This window comes from Emys orbicularis, chromosome 3 (genome assembly GCF_028017835.1).
Source record: "Emys orbicularis isolate rEmyOrb1 chromosome 3, rEmyOrb1.hap1, whole genome shotgun sequence".
Classification (NCBI taxonomy): Eukaryota; Metazoa; Chordata; order Testudines; family Emydidae; genus Emys; species Emys orbicularis.
The window spans coordinates 69261348-69287232 of NC_088685.1; the positions used below are offsets into that span (position 1 = coordinate 69261348).

Consider the following 25885-nt stretch of genomic DNA (forward strand, 5'->3'; position numbering starts at 1 on the left):
AACTACCCAGACATCTGTTACAAAAGTAATAGGGCAAAACACAATGTCCAATAAATTCTTGGAATGTATTTGAGACCACATGTTTCAGAAGGTGGAGGAAGTAACGAGCGAGACAGGGAGGAATTGGTTGCGAATCTGAAGGTAGAAAACAATCTGGGTGAAAGTGATCATGAAACGACAGATATCATGCTAAGGAAAGGAAGACGAGAGAGCAGCAGAATAAGGACAATGGACTTCAAAAAAAACAGACCAAAAAAAAACTTGGAGAACTGGCAGGTAAGGTCACAGGGGAAGAAAACCAAGGAGAAAAGGAATTCAGGAGAGTTGGCAGTTTCTCAGAGACAATATTTAAGGCACAATAGCATGATGAGAATAGCTCAATGTGAAGGAAAGAGAGGAAGTACAGTAAGAAGCCAATATGGCACCATCAAGAGCTCTTTAATGACCTGAAAATCCAAAGGGAATTCTACAAAAAGTGGACACAGACAAATAGCTAAGGACAAGTGCCAAATACCACAGGAATGTAGAGATAAAATTAAAAACTAAGGCACAAAATGAATTACACCTAGCAAGGGTCATAAAAGGCATTAGTAAACTAAGGAAATGTGGTCTAAATGAAATTACTATAAGGTGGGTGCACAATTGGTTGAAAGCCCATACTCATAGTTATCCATGATTCATTGTCAAACTGGGAGGACATATCTCCTGGTATTCCACAGGGGGTCTCTGGAGCTTATTGTTAAGTCATCCAAAACCAAAGAAGGACCTTCAAATGCATGTCGAGAAAGGTCTGGCGGACCTCTGGGGGAGCCCAGAGGACTGAAACCATGAACATCTTAAAGTAATAGCTGATGCCATGGTTCGAGCTGCTGAGTCCACACTATCCAAACTGTCCTGAAGATCAGTTCTGGTAACCAACTTACCTTCTTCCATCATTACAGTGAACTCCTGCCTGCAGCTCTCTGGTAACCTGTCCTTGAATTTAATGTTTTCCCAAAGCATGATGTCATAGCGACTCAAGAGTGCCTGCTGGTTTGCAATCCTAAATTGCAGACTTCGCAAGGATTAAAGTTTGCGACCCAGCAAGTCTAGTCTTTTTGAATCTTTGCCTTTACATGTTGATGCTTGGGTGTCCTTACCTCTCCTGCTGGTTAGTAGCTGCCATTACTAAGGAGCCTGGAGGAGGATGAGAATACAAGTGCTCATATCCTTTAGACCGGTTGTAGTACCTCCTCTTGGCCCATTTTGTTGTGGGATGGGGGGGGGGGGGGGAAGGTCTACTGAAGTGCCTTAACTGGCTCCATAAGTTGCTTCATTAATCAGCAGAGCCATTTTAGAAAGGGCCATTGGTAACAATGTCCACTAACTTGTGAGAACTCTCACAGACCTCCTCTGCCTGAATGTCAAGAACAGAGGCTACCCTTCTCAGTAGATCTTGATGAGCCTCATGGTCCTCTGGTGGTGGTGAGTCACTTGCCACCTTTACAGCCTTGTCTGGTGATGAAGAAGAGGAGGCAACAGGATGCTGAGGTAGTGGCTGCTCTGTGTCTTACGGTGGAGAAGCCACACAAGTGACTTCTGGCTGCTCTCAGTATTGGGTACTGGAGAATGTTGTCTGTGGTGCCATTTCTCTTGGTGCACCCTTGAGGAAACCAAACAAGGCAGGTGAAGAGAAGTCCTAGCAGGCAGGGGGATGCCCCACAGCATCCAGAATGGCCACAGATATGGGCCTGGGACTCATGCTTGACTGGGCCATTGCCCCTGAGGAGGCAGCCAGTGCTGTGACTACTGTGACACCCATGGTCCCCAGTTCTCTGACCGAGAACTGGCTGGGACACAGAAGAATGTACCCCCAAGTCTGACAAAAGAGTCTGAGCCCTCAGACAATGGAGGAGCAGAGCCAGTCAGAATTGGGGATAAGTAGCCAGAATCCGGGGATGGCAGTACCGAGGATATCATTGCTGGCTTGCCTCTCGACTGCACTGGCTTTTGTGGAAGTGTGGGCTGTAGTGGTACCGCATGCTCCTGATGCGGTGACTAGAAGCCTTCCTGTACCACTAGGGATATTGACACTGAAAGGCTAAGAAGGTCTCCATATGCCTCTGGAGTGGTTGGTAGCGGTAATGATTCCTGACAAGGATTTTTCACAGGTCAGCCTCAATGGACCTGGCCAGGTTCCAGAGGCAGTGATCCCTTCTTTTTAGTCAATGATTGCTCTAGGGAATCCCTCCCTCCGCATCTTTTCTAGAGCTTCTGCCTCTAGCCGGCTATGGTACTGGTGAACTTGACTGAGGTACCCAGCTAGAGGAGGGTGTCTGCTTCTTCTGCGGCACCAGAGGTCATGCTTCCATGCAGATGATACTCGTTAAAAAAAAAAAATGCATGAAATAATTTGTGACTGAACACCTTGGTGGAGAACTGTAGGTCTCCTTCTCTGTACTACCTGCATTTTGCCATATATTTCATGTTATAGCAGTCTTGGATGATGACCCAGCACGTTGTTAATTTTAAGAAAACACTTTCTTTGTGTGATTCATGAGTGGCTCTGGGAGCATTCCTGCAATCTAGCTGTGTGTGGGGCTCCACATGCTGTTGTGCTGAGTGATAACAGTGCCGGGAGGGGTTTGCTGCTTGTCATTAGCAAAGCATTGTGAGAGACAGCCCAGGCTAGAGAGTTAAGGGGGCACAGTGGTCCCACAGTCGCAGGCTGCACCCCGGGGATCCCGTCACAGTGAGTGTTCTGTAACAACAGTGCTCCAAAAGCTAGGCTCAGCCTCTCTAAATATTGATGGAAGGAGCTCTCATTTTTTGTGTTCTTGCTCAGAATCTGAATGTATTTTTAGTTTTAATACAATTCCTCAACTGGACAAAAAGCCAACGCTGAACAGGGACCATTCTGTAGGTAACTGGTCGTAACTTGCTAATTTTTATAATGAACATAAATCTCAGATGTCTCAAAGTAACTCTGGCCAGACCAGACACTTGAGGCAAGACTTTTGCAAAACAAACGAACAAACAAACAAAAACAGTTAACTGATAACTAAGCAAAAACTGGATTGCAATTTCAGGGCTTTCCCTCCCCACCCCCCCACCACCATTTATTGGAGGGAAAGAAGAAGAGATTCTCTTCAAGACTCTTTCAAAAGGGGTAGAGGGAAGGGAATTTTTAGGAGGGAGGCTATATATGAAAATGTCAGCTACCAAATCAATGGGAATTAGATGGGTAGATTGGAGGAATGGGGGTGAAATCAAAATGTAATCCCCACCCTAGAATCAAGCGACTGTCTTCTATTTTATTCTCCCCTGCTTTACTTGGTACTTTGGGATTCCAGATCTTATCCCTCATCCTGTGCCATGTTTTCCACCCCTCATATACCAGTTGCCTTTCTTCTGCCAGTCTCTCTTCTGCGGTCTCCCCCCACCCCGACCCCGACACTAGTCCTGTTATCTCCACTAGAATGCTTTCGCCTCCTAGGAGGAAAGGCCCCCTTCGCACATGCCAAAGAGGGAGTAGCTGAATTTGAAGTCCAAGAAAGAGACCTAGACCCTCTCCCCTTTCAGCTTCCACCAAGTGGGGAGGGGAAAAGAGCATCAAGCTTCCAGAGCTAGGGCCATAGCTCTTTAGCCAATTAGGCCAGTGTCTGTGGCAAGAGTAGTTTCAAAGCTCCTTCTGCCCAGCTATGTGGCTGAAACATTAAGCAAGAGCAAGTCAATCTTCCCTGAGTTAAAGGAATTGTGATGATGGCTTTAAAGGTGCAAATCCTTGTGATCACAGCCTGTTTATAGCCCAGATTTTAATTAACCCTGTTTGACTTGCTTTGATTTGGAAAAGAGACTCTTAATTTTAGTACTGTGTACACACACACACACACACGAACAGAAGGCTTGGCGCTCTTCCTGTACATCATCATCATAGCTAATCGCTTTAAAACAACAACCAAGACCTGGCGTTATCACTTGTATCAAATAGTTCTTTGGGCGGTGGAAGATACTGATAGAGGGCACTGCATCAGACTATGTTCAAGTGTTTCTCTAGGCCAGTGGTTCTCAACATATTTATCACTATGGGCCGCATGTGGCGCCCACAATATGTTACATGGGCCGCAGGATGAGAACCGCAGCGCTCCTCCCCCCCCCCCCAACCTCCCATAGTCCCCTATGCCCAGTGCCCCCCACCCAGAGATCCATCCACAGAGTGGGACCAGGAGCGGAACCCTGTGTGGGGCTGGGCAGCCGGGACCTAGACCCTGCTGCGCGAGGCTGGCCGGGCAGCCAGGAACACAGGTGTGGGGCTAGGAGTGGAGCCCCACTAAAATCTAGGGGTGCTGCAGCACCCCGGCAAACCTCTAGTTCCCGCACCTATGCTGCCCAGCACCCCAAACCCCGCACTGCCCAGAGCCCCCCCACAGATTCACTCTCCCACACCCTGCCCCCATGCAGCACTCACCTACCCTCTGCTGGCAGGAGCGCTCCAGTAGAGCTGCTGGATGCTGTCTCCCCCTCAGCTGACCCCACCCTCTGCCAGACCAGAGCAGCAAATTTTGAATTTTTTTTTTTTTTTTTTTGAAAGCAGACAGCTGGGCTGCAGCTGTGTGCTAATTGGGCCACATGCGGCCCACGGCTTGAGAACCACTGGTCTAGTCTCTCCACATTCACGTTTGGGGTCATTTATCAACTTCCACTTGGTCATAGTGTCACCAGGCTTTACCACCCTAGCTCTCATGTGATTTAGGGCAACCAGTTCGAGGTGTCTGGAGGAAGTTGTTCTGAAGGTTCTCTGGAGTCGTTGGCATTTATTTCCTTCCACAATGGTATTTTGAAGTAAGGGATTTTCAGAGGCAAATATCTTTCTGGACTTCAGCCTCTTGGATGGTGGAATGTGTCCACACAATCGGTGTCTTGGATCATGCATCTGTTTTAATGTCTCCTTTTTACTGAAGGCATCCCACCTCACTGATGGTGGTGCAATCCCCAAAGGGCAGTATAGCGACAGTGTGGGGGTCAGTTTCAAAGTCCCTGTGATGATCCTACAAGATTGACTGAGGTCAGTATCAATTTTGTGTGCATGGATTGAGCATGACCATACTGGTGCACAATACCTGCAATTGAGTAACACAAGGAGTGACTGGTTGCTTGTAGTGTTTGGGGGTGAATTCCCCATTTTGTACTGGTCAATTTCTGGAGTACACAATTCCCGGAGTTCATTTTCTTTTTCAACTTCTTGACAGGTTCTTTGTACATCCACATTCAGTCTAACATGACTACAGATTATGCAATTCAACTTGTCCTGTAAGATTTTTATTTAAGTGTTTACAGCGGTTAAAAACTTGAACCATTTTTTCTAACCTTCATTTGGAAGTCTTCAGTAGAGTCTTCATTTCAACTAAGTAAGTTAGGTCTCTCTTTCGTTAATGTAAACGATATAGATGGCCTTAGTTTGTTTCAACCTCCATTACTAACTTATATTTACCAAGAAAAACTGAAATATTAATTTGGCTCCAACAACAGGGTATTTTTGTGTTAAGTGCTAAAACTGTGCTTGGCACTGTGCAAACTCTATGATGCAGCTCCTGTGCTGTGGTGCTTACAATCTCAATTGTTAAGATGCAAGTTCTATATTTTAAATAAAATCAAAGTTGGCTAACAAAAAATTCATTATGCAATTCTCTTTTAAAAAGTTTGATATACATAGTAGATACAAACACATCACACCCCTCCAGATTACTATGCACTATATAAATAGTGCTTAGCCCTTATACAGTACTTTTTATCCATGTGATTCCTCTCTCCTTTATCTGGACACTGGGAATTCCAGAAAGCAATAACCAAAATTAGGTACAACAAAATACACATTCGATGGGAAAAATGCTGAACCTCAACCAGAATGCAACAAGCAGGATAAATTTCCCAAAGACAGCATCTGCAGAAATTTGACAGTCAATAATGACAAGGCATACAGGGATACCCCGCTGGCTGCCCCGCACAGTTCCATTGGGGAGGCACCTCTACTTCTAGCACAACTTATAAGCCTCATGAGAAAAATTTTAATCAGCAAAAATTAAAAAGTTTGGCTTTGGAAGATCTGACAGCATCTTTCAACCTAACAAAATACAGACTCCTCAATGGAGTTAACCTTTCGATGGGTAATGATAACGGGTAATCCCGTAACTTTGGGATTTCATGTCTATCTGCTTGTGATTAATAGAGTGGACGAGTCTAAAGTGACTAAGATTAGAGGAGATCTATTCTGCAGCACTTATATGGGTTTGTCATCACATACCTTATTGAGTTCTGGGAACAGTTCTTGTATCCCAATATCCAGCAGAACATAAGTCAACTAAAAAACAGAAAAAGTAGCTGTTATAAAAGGGTCAAGGTCAGTTCTTATGACAACCCTTTAAAAATGAAGAGCAATATAGTTGTTTTAATAATTAAAAGAGAATTTGCATTTACCTGGGATACACAAAAGATCACTGAAAGCCTTTATGAAACACGGCACCAAGCAGTAAGGTTTCTCATATAATTGTTTTCAGAATTAAAAGTACCTGCTTGTTAAGCACTGGCTGCTGCAGTCCATCAAACAGAAGTCTGATGCCTTCATACTTGGCGTCTTCTCCAATGCATTTGCCTATCAAATCTAGACCAGATACCAACACATACCAATCACAAAAAGCCATTACAAATTAGTTATGTCCTATAGTAAAGCATGGCTAGACCAAAATTCAGTGGATCATATCCTCAGCATTTCCAATGGCTCTAAACTTGTATGCTATAACTTTACCTTTCAAATGAATTTGTTTTTATAACCACAAAAGTCAAAAACCTTTCTGAACCCCTTTGATTATTCTATTTTAGTTAAGAATTAGCCAGAGTGTCTACTAAATGAATTTAAAGACGTAGAAGTGGAAGCCTGTGTGTTCACGTTCTCAATATGAGAAAAATTATTCCTTTGTTAGCCAACTCACTGCAGCGATATACACATATATCTTTTTACTTGTAGTTTTACTTTCAATGGCATAGAACTAAGTCACTGCCAGATTTTAGGTGAAAAAAATACAACCTGAGTTTACTGCTCTAATGCTTTGTGTAATAAAACATAGGTTCCTTATCTGTACATGGAGGTTCTTTGAGATGTGTGGCCCCATCTCTATTGCACACGTGGGTATGCATGCGCTCCATGTACCTGAGACCAGAGATTTCTAGCAAGTAGCATCCATTAGTCCATGCCTGCACAGTTACTCGCCTTCATGCTCCGTACTGAGGGTTTAAGGAGAGGTGTTGTGATAAATGAAGGGGGGGGGGGGGAGAGCTCCCTTTTTTGGACACCCAGCCAGCCAGTTAGCTATAAAGTCCCTCTTGGTGGCTGCTTGCTTTACCTGTAAAGGGTTAAAAAGTCCCCAGGTAAAGAAAAGGGAGTAGGCACCTGACCAAAAGAGCCAATGGGAAGGCTAAAACTTTTAAAAAGGGGAAAGTTTTCCCTTTGTCTCTCTGTTGGTCTCTTTGGGCTGGAGACGGGGGCAGCTGGAATGCTATGTAAAGTTTGGATCAGGTATGAAAATTCATCGTCCATACCTAGAAGAATTCATTGGGACAGGGAATGTTTAGATAGATGCAATTAGGGTTATATTTCTTTTATTTTCTGTAAGGCTTGTAGACTCCTCTGTGCTAACTCCAGATGCTTTTGTTTACTTGAAACCTTTAAGCTGAACTCCCAAGAAAGCTATTTTGGGTGCTTAATTTTTGGAATTGCTCTCTTAAAATCTAGCAAAAGCTTAAGTTCCAGATATATTTTCTCTCTTTTTGTTTTTAAATAAAATTTACCTTTTTTAAGAACCTGATTGGTTTTGTGTCTTAAAAGGTCTGTGCATATGTTTTTCAATTAGCTGGTGGCAACAGCTGGGTTTCCCTTTTGTTTGTTTGCTTCTCGGCTTCCCCGAGGGAGGAGTGGAAAAGCTGAGGGGTTTCAGGGAAAACTTCCCAAGTGAGTTTTTCCAGGATTTGCAAGAGGCAGTTTTTCATGTGCGTGGTGGCAGCATTTACCAAGCCAAGGTCAGAGAAAAGCTGTAACCTTGAGGGTTTAATACAAGCCTGGAGTGGCAAGTATTAATTTTTAAAATCCTTGCGGGCTCCCACCTTCTGCACTCAAAGTGCCAGAGTGGGGAATCAGCCTTGACAGGTGTGGACCAATGTCTCTCCAGTTCTTTTTCTTATCGCAAATCAGATAGGATCCAAAGCAGAAAGGAAGGAGGAAGGGGAGTGGAACACAGAGACCATACTTCTCGAAGAACCTCAGGCTACAGGTAAGTAACTTTCATTTCTTTGAGAGCTGGTTCCTATGTGTATTCAACATGTGGGTGATTGGTAAGCAGTAATCAAACAGGACAGGTGGTGTGAGGATGCAGTTACTATAGATGTCTATAATACCGCTGTCCCAACAGCTGCATCTGCAGAATAGGCCTGGACTAAGGTGTAATGTTTCAGGTATGAATGGAAATAGCATTTCTCCAAATGCTTTGCAGCAGGCAGCACCAAAGCCGGCATGCTCCAAAAAGAAACTTCATAGGCTCCAGGACTGCCTCATTAATAGGGAGGGCCATTCTCCCAGGGGCAGATGGCTGCAGGATATCCAACAATTTATGGATATTCTCCTGCAGGGAGAATGCCCAGGGAAGAAGCCACAGATTAAAAAATGTCATGGTAGACCCTGAAGTCCTCAGGCACCGAAGGAGAGGAAGAGCCAGGCACCGTTGAATCGTCTGAGGATGATGAATAGGCAGTTAACTGCACCAGGGCGGATCCCGTTCTTGGACTGGTGGGTCTGGATGGGACAACTCTGGAGGCTTCACAAAGGGAAGACTCACTGGTGCCTGAACCTGTGGGACATCAACCTCCCCCACCACAGACATGCCTAGTGATCTCGCCTTGGAGCGAGATGAGGAGTGCAACCACCATGACCGAGGAGCCTCCCACAAATTCTATGGAGGCCACTGGGCATAATGAGAGGGCATTAGTGGCCAGTAGGTGCTAGGGCAGGGGGTCCTATCCCAACTGCCACACAAGTGCCAATCCCAGTACCCACGATGCTCCATGAATGTTCCCAATGTGGGCTACGTGATGGAGATGGAGGAAGGAGGAAAATCCCAACCTTGACACCAAATCATCTCGGGTTTCCAGGGATAAAAATAGAGCCAGCCCTGAGGGTGTGAGCTACTAGTCTGATTCATGTGTCTCCCAAAACCAGGGAGGGACTGGCACTGATGGTAGAAACTGTACCGCCGACACCAAGTATGCCTCCGTTGTTTCTGGTGCTCATAGTGGAATCAGCCATGAAGTCAGCAGCAGTACTGATATATCTGACAATGCCAAAGTGAAGGGTGATGAGTGCTACCACGGTAACATCGGTGGTACAAGATGGTGCATGAAACCTGGAGGGTCTTGATTGGTCTTATTCGACCTTTTCCTCGGTGCACTTGATGGGGAGCGGCTCCTCCGTCTCTTCAGATAGTCACCAGCTCCAGAATGCAAACTGGCAGCACTCTCAGAACCTGACCTCGGTGTCAAAGCGGGCTGCATGGACTCTTTGAGCAGGTGCTGCTTTAGGCAAAGACCCCATGCCACCTAAGTCCATTTTGTGAACAATTTGCAAACCAAACACCATTCTTTGACGTGAGCCTCACCCAAGCACAGCAAGCACCATGTGTGAGGATCGTTGTTAGGGGTAACACTAGGGAAGTATTTAACTCATCTAACTAACACAATCCAACACTAAGGGTACTAACTAACTATATACAACAGGGTAAGACGATAAAGAGAGAGATTGGGAGATTAAGAACCACACAGAGCTCCAACTCCAGCCACGGGTGGTAAGAAGCAACTGTGGGGGGGTTGAGGCAGCACTGCCTCATATAGCCAGGGGAGGTGCTATGAGCATGAGGCATGAGCGCTACCTCCTGTGGGTACCGCTAGGCAAATTTCTCCGGCTCCGGTGCTCTGGGCAGCGCACACACCTAAGTGGAATACACGGCTGCATCTACTCAAAGAACTGCTTCAAGTTGCCACCTTACAAATTTCCAGCATAGATACTTCTCAAAGAGATAATATTGAGGATGCCTGTGCTGTAATGGAATGGGCCTGCACCCCATCCGGCAGTGCATTATACGCCAGCTGCTAAAGAATGATATAGCCAGAGACCCACTTAGAGAGTCTCTGGGCAGATGCTTGTCCCCTTGATTGTTCCACTAGAGCGACAAATAGTGTAGGCCTTTTCGTAATTGGTTAGTTCTTTGCATATAGAATGCTAAAGCCCTTCTGATGTCGAGAGAGAGAGTAGTCTCCTCATTGGTTGCATGAAATTTTGGAAAGAATATTGATTTATTATTTAAGATAAGTTGATTTATGTGAAATTTGGAAATTACCTTAAGGAAGAATTTTGGGTGGACGCAAAGAGAAACTTTCTCATTATGAAATGTGGAATAGGGCAAGTCAGCTATGAGTGCTCCCAGCTCATTCACTCTTCTGGCAGACGTGATGGTGTCTAAGAAAGTGACCTTCATGGACAGGCAGGACATGGAACATATGGCCAGTGGTTCAAAGGGCGGTCTGGTAAGTACTGAGAGGTCAAGATTGATGTCCCATAGCACCACCAGTGGGAAGATCCTAATGAGACCTTTCAGCAATCTGACTATTGTTGATAAGTAAAAACAGAACAGCCTTCCACGAGAGGATGGAAGGCATTGATTGCTGCTACGTGGACTTGCAGTGAGCTAATAGAAAGTCCCAATGTCTTGAGGGTGAGTAGGTTGTCTAAAATAGCAGGTATTCCTGTTGATTAGGGGGATAATTAGTTCTGTTGTCTCCAGGTAGAGAAACATCTCCATTTAACTAAATAGCATTTTCTGACAGTCTTTTCTGCTTTGATTGAGATTATCTTGAACAGCCTCCAAACACAAACATTCTAGGTCTGTTGCCCATCCAAATACCAAACCATGAGCTGAAAAGGGTCCAGGCTGAGATGTTTGATCTTGCATTCTCCTGAGTTAACAGATCCAGGAAGGGGTCGAAGCTGATGGGAGAACAGGTTGACATTTGTAAACAGCAAACAGAAATGTCTGAGCCAGTTGGGTGTGATCAGCATGGCTTGAGCTTTCTTGTGACAAATCTTTTGCAGAACCTGTGGGGAGGAATGGTATACCTCAGGTGGTCTGTCCAGGATAACAGAGCATTATCGCCCCTGGAGACCTGACCAAGTGCTGCTCTGGAGCAGTCTAGGTTGAACTTCTTGTTCGTCTGGGAGGCGAATAGGTCCCAAGATGATGTTCTCCATTGAGTGAAGATTTTGTTCAGAACAGAATTGTGTATCTCACACTCGTGGTATGTGGGAGAGTGTCTGCCAAGACTGTCTGCCAGAGAGTTCTGCGCACATGGTGAGTATGTTGCCAAGAGTGTGATGTGGTTCCCAATGCACTAGTTCTATAATTGACTGACTCTATACAGAGAGGAAGATATTTCACTCCACCTTGTTTGCTTATATAGAAGATCATCATCACGTTGTCTGACATTATCTGAATATGATGGAACCATGTAAGTGTGAGAAATGCATTGCAGGCTAGGCAGACTGCCCTTAATGCTAAGAGACCGAGTCTGTATTTTCTCTGTTTACACAGGTTCCCAAGGATGGCAGAACACAGAGTAGGGATAGGGTCACTGACTGGATGTCCTGACTAATCTGCCAGTTATGAGCTAATGGTGCAGGTAGGGGAAGCTGGTATAGCTGTTTTGTCTCATCTAGACTGCCACCACTGAGAGGACTTTAGTGAGGACCCCGGGTTCCGATGCCAACCTGAATAGCAGTAATCTGAACTTGTAATGCTCTTGTCCTACCAGAAATCTGAAGAACCTTTTGTGGGCCAGATGAATGTCCATGTGAAAGTAAAAATCTTTCATGCTGAGAGCCACGAACCATGTGCCCTTCTCCAGGGGGGACTTACTCATGCCAGCATGACCATGTGGAATTTTGATTTGCAAATAAAGAGATTCAACTGACATAGGTTGAGAATGGGTCTCCATTCTCCTTTTTTCTTGGGAACTATGAAATATAGGGAAGTAGAACCCTTTGTCTTCATGTTGAGGTGGCACTCATTCTAGTAGAGTGTTTACCTCCCAAGAGAGGATTTCCTTGTGAGAGTAGTCCCTGAGGAGGGCCAGGAAGAAAAACTTGATAATGTAGCCAGAGTGGATGATCTCTAATACCCACTTGTCTGTTGTTATTGCCCTCCAGTTGTGGGCGAAAGGGGACAGGTGGCAGTTTGGGGCGGGGGGGTAAGTAGGAAATTACATCAACAAGGGTACATGGTTCTCGAGCATCCTGTCAAAAGTAATTCCTGGTTGGTGGGTGAGGTAGAGTGGCTGCAGCTGAGGTGGAGGAAGTGCAGAGCTGGGTCTTCGTAGTCTCTGCTCTTTCCATGGCAGTTTCTAAGGGAACTGGTGATAGAACAGCTGAGGGAGAGTTCTTGGCTTATACTCCTGTTTGTGGTATTTTCTCTTTGGAGCAGAGGACGGAGGGTTGTCCTGGAGTCTTTTAGCAAATGTAAAGACTTGTTAGTCTTTTCATTGAAGAGATCAGACTCAAAAGGCAAGTCTTCAATACTATTCTGGACATCCTTGGGGAACCCCTAGGAGTGAAGCCAAGATTCACATCTCATAACTATTGCTGCAGCTATAGCTCTAGATATGGTATCAGCTTCATGAGGGCTTGGAATTGAGCCATGTCCTCCTGAGGGAGTTTGTCTTTGAGCTCCAAGAATTTGGAGTAATTTCTGAAATCTATTTTGCTAACAGGGCCTGGTAGTTAGCAATTCTAAACTCAAGGCTGGTGGATTCAAATACCTTCCTCCCTAGAAGGTCAAGGCGTTTAGCTCCTTTGTCTGCAGGGGGTGCCTTGGTGTTTTCTAGCCTGGATTTCACTGTGGCAACAGAGAAAATATGTGGCTACTATTAGAGAGTTGGGACCAGGGTGAGTAAACAGAAACTGCACCTTTAGCGGGTATAAAATATCGCCTTTCAGACCTTTTCGGGGGGGGGGGGGGGGGAGGAGGGGGCATAGGAAACAAGAGTATGCCAAACTGCCTTGGATGATTCAATAATGGCCTCGTTTATTGGGAGAGCCATCCAGCTTGGGCCAGAGGGCTGCAAGATATCCAAGAGCCAATGCTGCATAACATGGATTGCTTCAAGAGGAATCTGGCACTTAGCCACCATCCTCTGCAAGACCTCTTGGTACTGCCTGTGATCATCAAGCAGAGATGGTGAAGATGGGGCAACTGCCTCATCAGGTGAGGAGGATGAAATACCTATTGGTACTTGTGGATCTGGATTGATTTCCTCCTCTGCATACTTGAAAAGAGCCAGCTGGTGTCAGCGAGGAGGAGAGGGTGCAGTGCGATTCATGTTCAGATCTGGAGTGCCTAGCATAGGGATCCTGTGGTGCCCAATAGGGCCAATATGAAGAGTCAACAAGCTGGGGGGAACTGCAAGGCATTGGGTACCATCAGTCCCCTAGGTTGTGATATCCGGATGGAGGATGGGTCCAAGACCTCCTAGAGTCTCTGTCCAAGCTAGCCTCCCTATGTGTCAGGAACATCAGATTCTGATAACGAGAAGGTAGGTTCTGGTTCCACTAGCGATACCGGTGGATGAATGTGCCAACTTGTGAATGGGAGTATCCACTTCTCTTCAAAGGGATTTCTTCCTCTGGTGTCACGATGTCCCTCAGGAGGGCTGGACTAAAAAGGACAGGAGATTGAGGGTAAGGTAGGATGAAAATATCCTCTGGAGAGGTATAGGTTTCAGGCCATCCCAGGGCATGAGGTGTCCCAGTGATCAGGACTGACTGCTCCAGTGCGTCCAATGTTACGGTAGTCAACAGATCCTTCTGGGAGCAAGTTACTACTGTGGAAGAAGAGTTCAACCTGGAGTTCCCAGTTGGTGTCAATAGGTGCTGATCTTTTGTATAGCTGTAGCCACAGTTGGTACCAATAGATCCTTTCTCCTAAACACCTTACCCTCATGGTTGGAAGGTTTAGGTGGACCTAAGTCTTTAGGACCCACGCATTAGGACTCACCTGACTGGACAGAGTCAGGGAGGGATCCTTTTTTGTAGGAGCATATCTGTCTTTGTGTTTATGAGAGTGCCCCTTACTCGTGTGAGAGGCCCAAGGCATTGATTCCTTGGGCTTAACAGCTCTGGCATCTGCTCCTGAACTCTTGCTCGGAGGGGCACCACTCTTAGACTGAGGCCAATGAACCAGGGGATCTCCTTGGCCTGGATTCTACTGGGTCTCATGGCCTTTTCCAAGGGGTACTTCCTCAGTCAAAGTTCTCATGCCACATGGGTCTGGAGAGAGGAGGAGGGTCAGATGCTGCAGTTGGCAGAAACGTGAGCCTCCCCAAGGCAGTAAAGGGAGCAATGTTGTTCAGGGGAAACTAAACTATACTAACTAAACTATAAACACACTAAGAATACTAAAACTATATACAATTATATGTCCAGGTTTTTGAGTGACGATGCAAACATAGCTTTGGACACAGAGGATTCCAACTCAGGCCATGCACCGGTGTAAGAAGGAACTGGCATCAGTTTGCACCAACCCATATATCCTTGATATGGAGCACAAGGGGAACAAGCATTCAGACGCAGACCAATGGATTCTACTTGCTAGAAATCTTCAGTATCAGGCGCACGGAGCTCATGCATACCCATGTGCAAAACACACTGAGACCAGCACTCAGAGAACAACTTAAAATTACGTTTGCAATTAATTATTATTGGATGACCTCTAATCACAGGATTTTTTCCCTAATTTATATAGGGAAAGTACAGCTCACATGAGATTCTTCTTCAGGTTTTCACTGCAGCCCTGCTTTTTACCCAGTTTTCAGCTGGGCCAAATGTTATTCAAAGAAGCGGAGTGACTTGCTCAAGATCAGTGTCAGTCTCTTAGCTGGTTCAGATCCCACGCTCCTCCTGACCTGCAGAGTGTCATTATTTAACCATTACACCAAAGGCCTAGGGGTGCGAGTAACCCTCGTTAAAACTATGAAAGTTTGAAAATGAAAGTCTCAATAAGCAGCAGCATTTTAGGCAACTCTTTAAAATCTCAGCCAGATAACTACTTTATGGATTGGAAAGTTAGCATGAATGTTATATTTGGGCTACGTGCCTGACTGAAGGATTAAAAAGCTTATATAGGTCATATAAATGTGGAACCTGGAATGTATCTCATCATTTCTTCAAAGGTCTGTTTTGCTCGTTTCTGTTTATCTTGAAGAGAGCGAGGTTCAGTATTCTCACAAAACACAGCATCTGTAACAACCAAAAGAACAAAAATGGCATTTAGGAGTTGGTTTTCAGTAAAGTCGTACATTGCGTATGTAACTAAAAACAGATAGTAGGCTTTTGGATGTCTTCAGAATTAGATTTCTCTTTTCCATATGATCTTAACTGGAAGTAAGTTCTAACCATGCCAGTTAATAGCCTGATGTCTTCTGGTCTTCTTGTTCTGCTCATATCCAGAAATACCCTATCTGTGTGGAATACAATATAGTGTTTTGCCAACTCATTCCTTGTGTTAAGCCGTTTTTAAAGAGCATCACAATTCTGCAGCAGCACACAATTCTGGCTAAATTCCACTGTAGGTTAATTATATGCTGCTTAACTGTAATTCCCCTGTACTTATAATTGTATAAAGATATTCTTCACATTATGTCAAACAGCCCTGCAGTACTGATGGGGCCTATTGCAATGGCTATATTTACTAGAGGACTAAAAATATTTACAGTGTTCATGAGCAGCTACCACCTTTGGTTTTAGTCACTCAAAGCTTCCTCGCTTTATTTTCATTCATTCACAATACCTCTTTGGGAGCTGTAATTTTCATAACTGGCCTCCACCCAAGTTATTTTCCTAAATATGCCAATTTTGTTCAGTCTATGGTCAATTGGTACTTGTTAGCTAGCAACTGTGGGCTTCATTTTCTCTGCCTTCCCTCCACCCTTATAAAAAAAGGGAAACAATTAAAAAAAACTAGCATTAATTTTTCAAAAAAAAGATTAAGATGCAACACAAGCTTTAGGAATTTCCTACATTCAATATATCTACTGCATCATTAGCTCCACCACGTTGATCATCAGTCTTTTAGTCTTCTATTCCTTGCTCACTATAAGCCTTAGTAGATTATTGTTCACAATACTTAAAGGATGTGCAACAAAACCAAATTAACACTGTGCAGAAACTGACTTTTGGAATCTCTTGACTCATTTATGTTGCGTAAGTGTTCTTTTTCACATGTTGCATTATATAGTTTGCAAAGCACTTTGGGTTGCTCACGAAAAAGGTGCTACAAGTATAAAACTAAGTCATCAATATCTTATAAACAAGTACCACTGCAGTTTAAACATGTACAAGAAGCACAAGATAAAATAAGAAGTATTTGCATGACTTTTCACTAACCTCTCAGGAGTGTTATCAGTGATACCAAGCGGTGCTCCTGAAATAGCTGTTCTAATTTGTACTGTAGATAGTAGTCTGTGTACATCTCCAATGTGTTTTTGAAGAGAATTCTTCCCACCATCAAGAGGTGATGCAGCCAGTCAGGAACATGGAAAACAACTCTACCTGCAAAGTTATTATTACACATATTAAGAAGGCTCCCATCATCATGGTACCTTGCTTTATTTCTTAAAAAGTGTGCACATTGATATTTCCAAAAAAGAGATAGCTAACTTCATGCAACCTGACCCCATTCCCCCCACCCTATAGCAGATCATTTAGCTTTTAAATCTGTTTGTGTTACATTTTACTACAAAAATACCAAGTGTTGGTATTATTTATTTAAATTAGAGTGGCCACAGGAAGACATGGTCTACACCTGAAGCAGCTTACACTCTAAATACAAAAACAAAGTGTGTGGGGGAGGAGGAGAAGAAAGGGATACAACATGCAAGCAGAGTGATACTGCTACATGTGTGACACCCTAATAGTAAGAACTTTAAAAACAGGATAGCGTCCCTAACTGGCATCTTCCTTGTTATAAAAAACTGTAAGCTTTAGACAAACTTTTCAAACAGCACATTAATCAAACACCATGAACTTTTACACCTCTGTTATACTTCATACAGAGTACAAAAAGAAATAATTTCTTACCAACATACATTAAGTAGTCATAGACTCCTTCTACCGTTATCATCTCTATAAAGTAGTTCTGATTTTGTCTTCTCTCTGTATTCTCAGAGCGGTTTGCATTATTCTTGAACAGATCATTGAAAAGCTAAAATAGAAACATTAATTTGTTTGTTTTTCAAGATGTAAAGAAAACTAGAGTAAAAACAATCAGTACTAAAAAGTTCAGACTGGTCAGATTTTCAATGGAAAATTTGATTTCAACTATGAAATTTTTAAGAGAAGATGTTTGCTTTCCAAAGAAAATTTCAACATTTTGTTGAATGTTGTAATGGGGTATACTGGCCCTTTAAGAGTAGAGGGGGCCAGAAGACTCCATTCCAGGGAGATGGAACGTACAAAGGCCCAGGAAATGGCCTGGTAATGGAGCAGAGGAAGCAGTCCTGGGAAATTAGGAGTTCTCCTGGGGTTTCCCCACCATCCACTGTTCCTTTCTGGGCCTGAGATCAGGAGCTCTGTAACACTGGGTGAGACTGTGCTCCCCTCTCTTCCAGGCAATAGGGAGGAGCTCTTTGGAGGAGGGCAGTATATAAACTGCGTTCTCCCTCAGAACTGAGGAGACACTGGCAAGAGAAGGAAGCCAAAGCCAGAAAGCTAAACTCTAGGGAAAGCTATGAAAAGTGACCCTCTGAAGAGCAGACTGTAGCAAATGAAGAGCTCTGCATGGATGGCAGAAGAGCCAGAGATAAGTGTGAACCTTTGGATTATAGTGATGGACTTTTTTGGTGGGACTGGACTGTGTGTGGTCATTAAATCAGCCCCAAGTGGAGGACGGTAGGACTTCTAAGAAAGGCTGCGGGGAGTCTGTAAGGGGCCCCAACAAGGGAGAACGGAGGAAGGCTGCTGCAAAGGGTACTGTGGCCACAAGGGACCACTCATTAAGCAGCAGCCCTGTTACAAATGCCTCCAAACCAATATATTGCAGCTAAAAAAATAAAATATTTCAATTCAAAATAAGCATTGCAGTGCTTTATGGGAATTGTATTTTGATTGCTTTATGCTCTCACTCTCCCCTCTGGTCTGGGTTCACTGGAAAAACTACACTTCTCTTTTGTGGCCTAAGAGAGTCTCAGACAACTTTAAACAATTGCTTTGGATGTTTTAAACTAGTCCCTTTCAAATTAACCACTAGAATTAGCAGGGACCACATGTATAAGAGTGCCTTAAGACAAAATGCAACTTTACTCTTTGGAGAATTATTTGAAGAGTGATAAATGTATTAGAAATCCTAAAGAACTGACTTATGACTATAAGTAAATATAGAAAAATCAGTAAGATGCCTTACTATGCTATAACTGGTAGGCCCCAATACAAATAATAAATAATCATAACACTTATCCATGTCAATTGCTTGCAAGACTGCAAGTGTACTTTGTGTTCATTACATTTGGTAAATATGAGCCTATAATGCAATGCATTGACAAAAAGAGCTACACCTCTACCCCGATATAACGCGACCCGTTATAACATGAATTCTGATAGAACGCGGTAAAGCAGTGCTCTGGGGGGGCGGGACTGCACACTCCAGTGGATCAAAGCAAGTTCGATATAATGCGGTTTCACCTATAACGCGGTAAGATTTTTTGGCTCCTGAGGACAGCGTTATATCAAGGTAGATGTGTAATATTCTGAGGTGTATTAACAGGAGTGTGATACAGAAGACACAGGAGGTAATTGTCCCACTCTACTTGGCACTGGTCAGGCCTCAGCTGAAGTACAGATGTGGACAAACTGGAGAGAGTCCAGAGGAGAGCATGAAAAATTAAGAGGTTTAGAAAACCTGCCCTACGAGGAAAGACTGAAAAAACAGGCATGTTTAGTCTTAAGAAAACATGACTGAGGAGGAAACTCATAACATTCTTCAAATATGTTAAGGGCTGTTACAAAGAGGACAGTGATCAATTGTTCTCCACGTCAACTTTGTGTACTACTTTCAGTGATCAGCTTAATCTGCAGCAGCAGAGATCTAGGTTAGATTTTAGGAAAAACTTAATTATAAGTAGGGCTGTCAAGCGATTAAAAAAATTAATCACGATTAATCGCACTGTTAAACAATAATACAATACCATTTATTTAAATATTTGTGGATGTTTTCTATATTTTCAAATATATTGATTTCAATTACAACAGAATACAAAGTGTACAGTGCTCACTTTATATTTATTTTTTATTACAAATATTTGCACTGTAAAAAAAAGAAATAGTTTTTTCAATTCACCTATATGAGTACTGTACAAATGTCGAATTATGTAAAAAAAAAACTGCATTCAAAAATAAAACAACGTAAACCTTTAGAGCCTATAAGTCCACTCAGTCCTACTTCTTGTTCAGCCAATCACTCAGACAAACAAGTTTGGTTACATTTGCAAGAGATAATGATGCCCACTTTTTGTTTACGTCATCTGAAAGCGAGAACAGGCGTTTGCATGGCACTGTTGTAACCAGCGTCTCAAGATATTTACGTGCCAGATGCGGTAAAGATTCATATGTCCCTTCATGCTTCAGCCACCATTTCAGAGGATACGCATCCATGCTAATGACGGGTTCTGCTCGATAACGATCCAAAGCAGAGCAGATTTTAATCATCTGAGTCAGATGACACCAGCAGAAGGTTGATTTTCTTTTTTGGTGGTTTGGGTTCTGTAGTTTCCACATCTGAGTGTTGCTCTTTTAAGACTTCTGAAAGCATGCTCCACACCTCGTCCCTTGCAGATTTTGGAAGGCACTTTAGATTCTTAAACCTTGGGTCAAGTGCTGTGGCTATTTTTAGAAATCTCACATTGGTACCTTTTTTGCATTTTGTCAAATCTGCAGTGACAGTATTGGTAAATCAAACATGTTCTGGGTCATCATCCGAGACTGCTATAACATGAAATATATGGCAGAATGCGGGTAAAACAGAGCAGGGGACATACAATTCTCCCCCAAAGAGTTCAGTCACAAATTTAATTATGCACGTTTTTTTTTTGTTTGTTTGTTTTTTTAACGATCATCATCAGCATGGAAGCATATCCTCCGGAATGGTGGCTGAAGCATGAAGGGGCATACGAATGTCTAGCATACACTGCTCTACAGCCAAAATGCTTCTGAAATAAATGTCGTCAAACTTTACTAATTCTGGGTCACTGAGAACGAAAATGATGCTTAAAATTGTTGATTGGCTCTAGTTTTCAAGATATGCTATCGGGTCAGTATATACGACCTGTGACTTGGGAATGGCGGAGGATAAGTGAGTTATAAAGGGAAGGGATCTCAATTTAAACCAGAAATGACTAAAATACATCTTTGACTGGATCTATGAATAAATCTATGACTGGGTTTGGACAGTACTTGCTTTTTAGGCAAAACAATGAATGATGCAATCTGAAGCTGGTATTGCGTCAATCATGATATGAATTGCATCATGTTATTCCTAGAAGTCATGGATGATGCAATCATAACGAAGCTTACATCACTCTGCTGAACAAATTGCCCTATATCAGCTCTAGATATCATACAGTGTCGTGCTCTCTTATTTGTCAGTGTTTGATTTTGCAAAGGGACACATTTCTGTTTAGCCAAAGTGAGCACAGATGCCTCGTACCTGTGTGAACAGTGCAGATAACTTCTGCTATGTTTGTGGTGAAGTGACTTTTGCATCACAAAAGCGCAGTATAACCACTATGGTTAAGAAAGCCTATCACCTTTATTTTGGCTGCAAAATTGGAGATCAGGACAAGAGGTGGGCCCCACACATATGCTGCAACACTTGTGCAACAAATCTTCGCCAGTGGTTGAACAGGAAAAGGAAAACTATGCCTTTTGCAGTGCCAATGATTTGGAGAGAGCCAACAGATCATACCAGCAATTGTTACTTCTGCATGGTGCCTCCAGTTGGGAAAGGTGTGTCAAAGAAGAAAAAGTGGACTGTGCATTATCCAAACATTCCATCAGCTATACGCCCAGTACCCCACGGAGAAGGACTGCCAGTTCCTGATGCACCAGAATCATTCTCACTTGAGTCAGACGAGGAAGAGGAAGAGGATGAAACTTCTGGTCCTGAACCATCAATGTCACAGGACCCACATTTTCTCCCATCCTCCTCCTCTGAACCACACCTCATAACACAAGCTGAACTGAATGACCTTGTCAGGGATTTGGAACTACCCAAGAGTAAGGCAGAGCTGTTGGGCTCCAGACTACAGCAGTGGAATCTCCTGGCAGGTGATGTTAGGGTTTCCATGTTCCGTGACCGTCAAAAGGATCTTGTCCCATTCTTCTTCATGGAAGGTGATCTTGTAGCCTGCAACAACATCGATGGTGTGATGGCAGCCCTCAACATCGTTCACGATCCAGATGAGTGGAGACTGTTCATTGATTCATCGAAGACGAGTCTTAAAGCTGTTTTACTGCATAATGGCAATGTTTTGCCATCAATTCCAGTTGGTCATGCAGTCCATATGAAGGAAACCTATGACAACATGAAACAACTTTTGAGGTGCATAAACTATGACCAACATCAGTGGCAGCTTTGTGGCGATTTGAAGGTTGTTGCTCTCTTGCTTGGTCTGCAGACTGGATACACAAAGTACTGCTGTTTTCTCTGCGAATGGGATAGTTGTGCAAGAGATTCGCATTACATCAAGAAAGATTGGCCACTCCGACAGTCATTGGAGCCTGGGAGGAAAAGTGTTCAGCATCCACCACTTGTTGAATCAAGGAAGATTTTGTTACCACCCTTACACATCAAGCAGGGTCTGATGAAGAACTTTGTCAAGGCCACTGACAAAACACAAGCATCTTTCAAGTACCTCCGTGGAAAATTTCCAAGGTTAAGTGAAGCTAAGATAAAGGAAGGTGTCTTTGTTGGTCCTCAGATTGGTGAACTTCTTCGAGATGATGCATTTGACCATGCACTGCGTGGCAAGGAAAAGACGGCATGGAAAGCCTTCCAGTTAGTGGCAATAAATTTTCTCAGAAACAACAAGGCAGACAACTACAGGTTGTTGGTGGAAAACCTCCTCAAGGCATACAAAAACCTTGGTTGCAACATGTCACTAAAGATACATTTTTTGCACTCTCATCTAGATTTTTTTCCACCGAACTGCGGAGCAGTGAGCGACGAGCACGGCGAGCGATTTCACCAGGACATTGCAACAATGGAGAAATGCTATCAGGGCAAATGGAGCCCATCAATGCTTGCAGACTATTGCTGGACAGTGACAAGAGATGCTCCATTTAATGAATTCAAGAGACAAGCCAAGAAGCGCCGAGTAGACACTGAATAGGACTAAACTATGTACATAATAGTTTTTTGCCTTTTGTTTCATAATAAATTTTATTTATATAACCCTTTTGCTGATTTTTGAAGGGTTACATAAACAGGACAGGTGAAATATTATCATGTAAAGCAACCATAAACACATGAAAAGACCTAGGTTTACAATTTATGATTAAAACTCTACTATCTACACAATATACATAGACATAAAATGTAAAAACTTAAGTATCTTAGAAACAGTAGCCAATCAGTTGTTTTAATTGTCATATTTGAATTCAGCACATCAAAATACATAATAAATAGCACATTTTATCTCTGAAGCAGACGACTTCTCAAAAATTGTAGACCAGTGATATCTGTCACGTAAATACCTTGCAACGCCGGCTATAGAAGTGCCATGCGAACGCCTGTTCTCACTTTCAGGTGACATTGTAAATAAGAAGCAGGCAGCAGTATCTCCCATAAATGTAAACAAACTTGTTTGTCTTACCGATTGGCTGAACAAGTAGGACTGAGTGGACTTGTAGGCTCTAAAGTTTTACATTGCACTCAAAAACAAAAAAGAGTTATGTAACAAAACAAACAAACAAAAAAAATCTACATTTGTAAGTTACACTTTCACAATAGAGATTGCACTACAGTACTTGTATGAGGTGAACTGAAAAATACTATTTCTTTTGTTTATCATTTTTACAGTGCAAATATTTGTAATAAATAATATAAAGTAAGCACTGTACAGTTTGTATTCTGTGTTGTAATAGAAATCAATATATTTGCAAATGTAGAAAAACATCCAAAAATATTTAATACATTTCAATTGGTATTCTATAGTTCAACAGTGTGATTAATCATGATTAATTTTTTTAATCTCAGTTAATTTTTTTTTTAGTTAATCGCGTGAGTTAACTGCGATTAATCAAAAGCCCTAATAAGGATAGCTAATTGCTGGAACAGGTGACCCAGGGAGGTGTGGAATCTGCATCACTGGAGGTTTTTAAGAGCAGGTTAGACAAATACGTCAGGGATGGTCTAGGTATACTTGGTCCTGCCTCAATGCAGGGAGCTGGACTAGATGACCTCCGAGGTCCCTTCTATCCCTATGTTTCTATAAATTACAAAGACTCCAATCCATCCAGGGATAAACATGGAGGTCAGCAGTACCAAGATGAATGGACGCTGGAAAGAAGGAAAAACCTCCACCCCCCAACCTTAAGAACAGACAATAAACATAGGCAGTCAAACTGTCATCTTTATAGCTTCTCCCCTTTACTCTTCACATTCTCAGGTAAGGGTCAGTATTCTCCCCTCTGTAAATTTACTGCACCTTCTTGTTGTTTTCAGAAGTGGGACTGAGAATTGTAAGCTCTGGTCTACTTGGTTTAGGCTTGGGAGATTCACAGGAGTTAATGAAATTCATGATGAATGGCTCCAAATGCTGACCTTTCTGAAATTAAATACACAGTGAACAACAGTGATAGTTAAATAGTGTGACAAAGTTCCTCCTCTATCTTGGTGGGTCCTGGGCTTTTTGGCGGATTTTCTTGCCTCGGAGATTCACCATGTGGGTTGGGGAACAGCCCAGAGACCTTCCCCTCTGGAAGAACCCACAGTCCAGGTCAATTGGGAGGTTTGGGGGGAACCCGGACCCACCCTCTACTCTGGGTTCCAGCCCAGGGCCCTGTGGACTGCAGCTGTCTATAGTGCCTCCTGTAACAGCTGCATGACAGCTACAACTCCCTGGGCTACTTCCCCATGGCCTCCTCCCAACACCTTCTTTAGCCTCACCACAGGACCTTCCTCCTGATGTCTGTTAATGCTTATACTGCTCAGTTCTCCAGCAGCACGTCCTCTCACTCCTAGCTCCTTACACCCACACCTCACTAACTGGAATGAGAGCCTTTTTATACCAGGTGTCCTGATTAGCCAGTCTGTCCTAATTGGTTCTAGCAGCTTCTTCTTAATTGGCTCCAGGTGTCCTAATTAGCCTGCCTGCCTTAACTGGTTCCAGCAAGTTCCTGCTTGTTCTGGAACTGCCCCTGTTACCTTACCCAGGGAAAAGGGATCTACTTAATCTGGGACTAATATATCTGCCTTCTACCACTCTTCTGTAGCTATCTGGCCTGACCCTGTCACAATAGTTAAAAAAAAGTGACAGTTTCCAAACTAAAATTTGTGCTGAACCAACATGTAGCAACCTGTCAGTGGACAGTTAAAGATACTAACTATAGTCACAGCATAGGCTACTGAGACACAGTATATACTCACCTCTTTCATTAGCTTTCCTGGAACAGATTTTATAATTTTCCCTACAATTAAGAACAAAAAAGTATATATTACCACATGCCCTTCTGAATAACATATCTGATATCTATTAGTATCCCTCTGTTCTCCTCTCCTATCCCACTTCTCCTTATCTGTTTTGTCTATTTAGACTGTAAGATCTCCACGGCAAGGCCCATCTTTTACCGTGGATATATGATGTTTCTGACAAATATTTGCTGGGGCATTTAAGAGCTATTGTAATAAAAATGAATAAGCAGCCATGATATATAATAAGCTATATTCAATTATAAATTTCACAGAAGTGAAGCAAGAAAAAATGAGACTGTGTGTAGGTTATCATGTCAGTCTGAAATGGATTAGCTTACACCACTGACATCTATTGCTTCATTTTAAGTATCATTGCACAATCTTTTGAAAGAAACATTTGAAAGAAACAAATTACTTTGAAATGATACGGAGTACATACAAGAAAATTATGAAATTTTGGATGTATCAGACTTTAAAAAGGAATTGAGTATGTGATACCTATCAGCAAAAGATATTTCAAATCACAAACACATAAGAAAGTTTTCACATTCATAAAGAAATCTAAATTCCATAGATTTTCCTCTGTAGTTTTCTAAAGGACCATGGAGAGATGAACAGCCTTATCTCCATTAGTGTGGACGGGTGGCATTTGACGGTAAGAAAAAAATAGCAAGAGGCATCCTGAGGGTGGAGGGATAACAGGGACACAATACGAAAAAAAACTAAACTGTTCAATAATTTAGGTGCCAATGATTTTTCTGTTTGAATTATCTGGATAAGAATAATTTTTCAGTTCTAGTAACTAATGATTCACCACCAGTTTTCCAACACCCATTTCCTTATTCTCTGCAAGCCTTTATCACACAGGAAAGTCCTAAACCTCAGACTTCTGAGACAGTATTTACTCTCCTCTTCCCCAGTAATAAGAGTCATCCAGTCTGCAGATACTAGTGAAATGCACAATGTTGCAAGTTCAAGAAAGTACTCATGTTAAAACGGATTTACAGGATTGGGGAGACTGTAGACCTAGTCTTAAAAACTATCCACATGAATAAACTGTTCTGTTGTGCTTCTGATAT

General features: G+C 42.9%; 1 protein-coding gene across 1 annotated transcript in view; it reads right to left on the reverse strand.

Annotated features, from left to right (window-relative positions):
* SNX14 (sorting nexin 14) overlaps window positions 1-25885 on the reverse strand; it is an 83065-nt gene that overhangs the window by 1974 nt on the left and 55206 nt on the right. Inside the window, exons 21-27 of the mRNA XM_065402231.1 lie at window positions 24762-24802; window positions 23821-23940; window positions 17201-17324; window positions 16508-16672; window positions 15266-15361; window positions 6546-6637; window positions 6281-6337 (exon numbers count right to left, since the gene is read on the reverse strand). Coding sequence (XP_065258303.1) covers window positions 6281-6337; window positions 6546-6637; window positions 15266-15361; window positions 16508-16672; window positions 17201-17324; window positions 23821-23940; window positions 24762-24802 — 695 coding nt within the window. The remainder of the gene's footprint in view (window positions 1-6280; window positions 6338-6545; window positions 6638-15265; window positions 15362-16507; window positions 16673-17200; window positions 17325-23820; window positions 23941-24761; window positions 24803-25885) is intronic.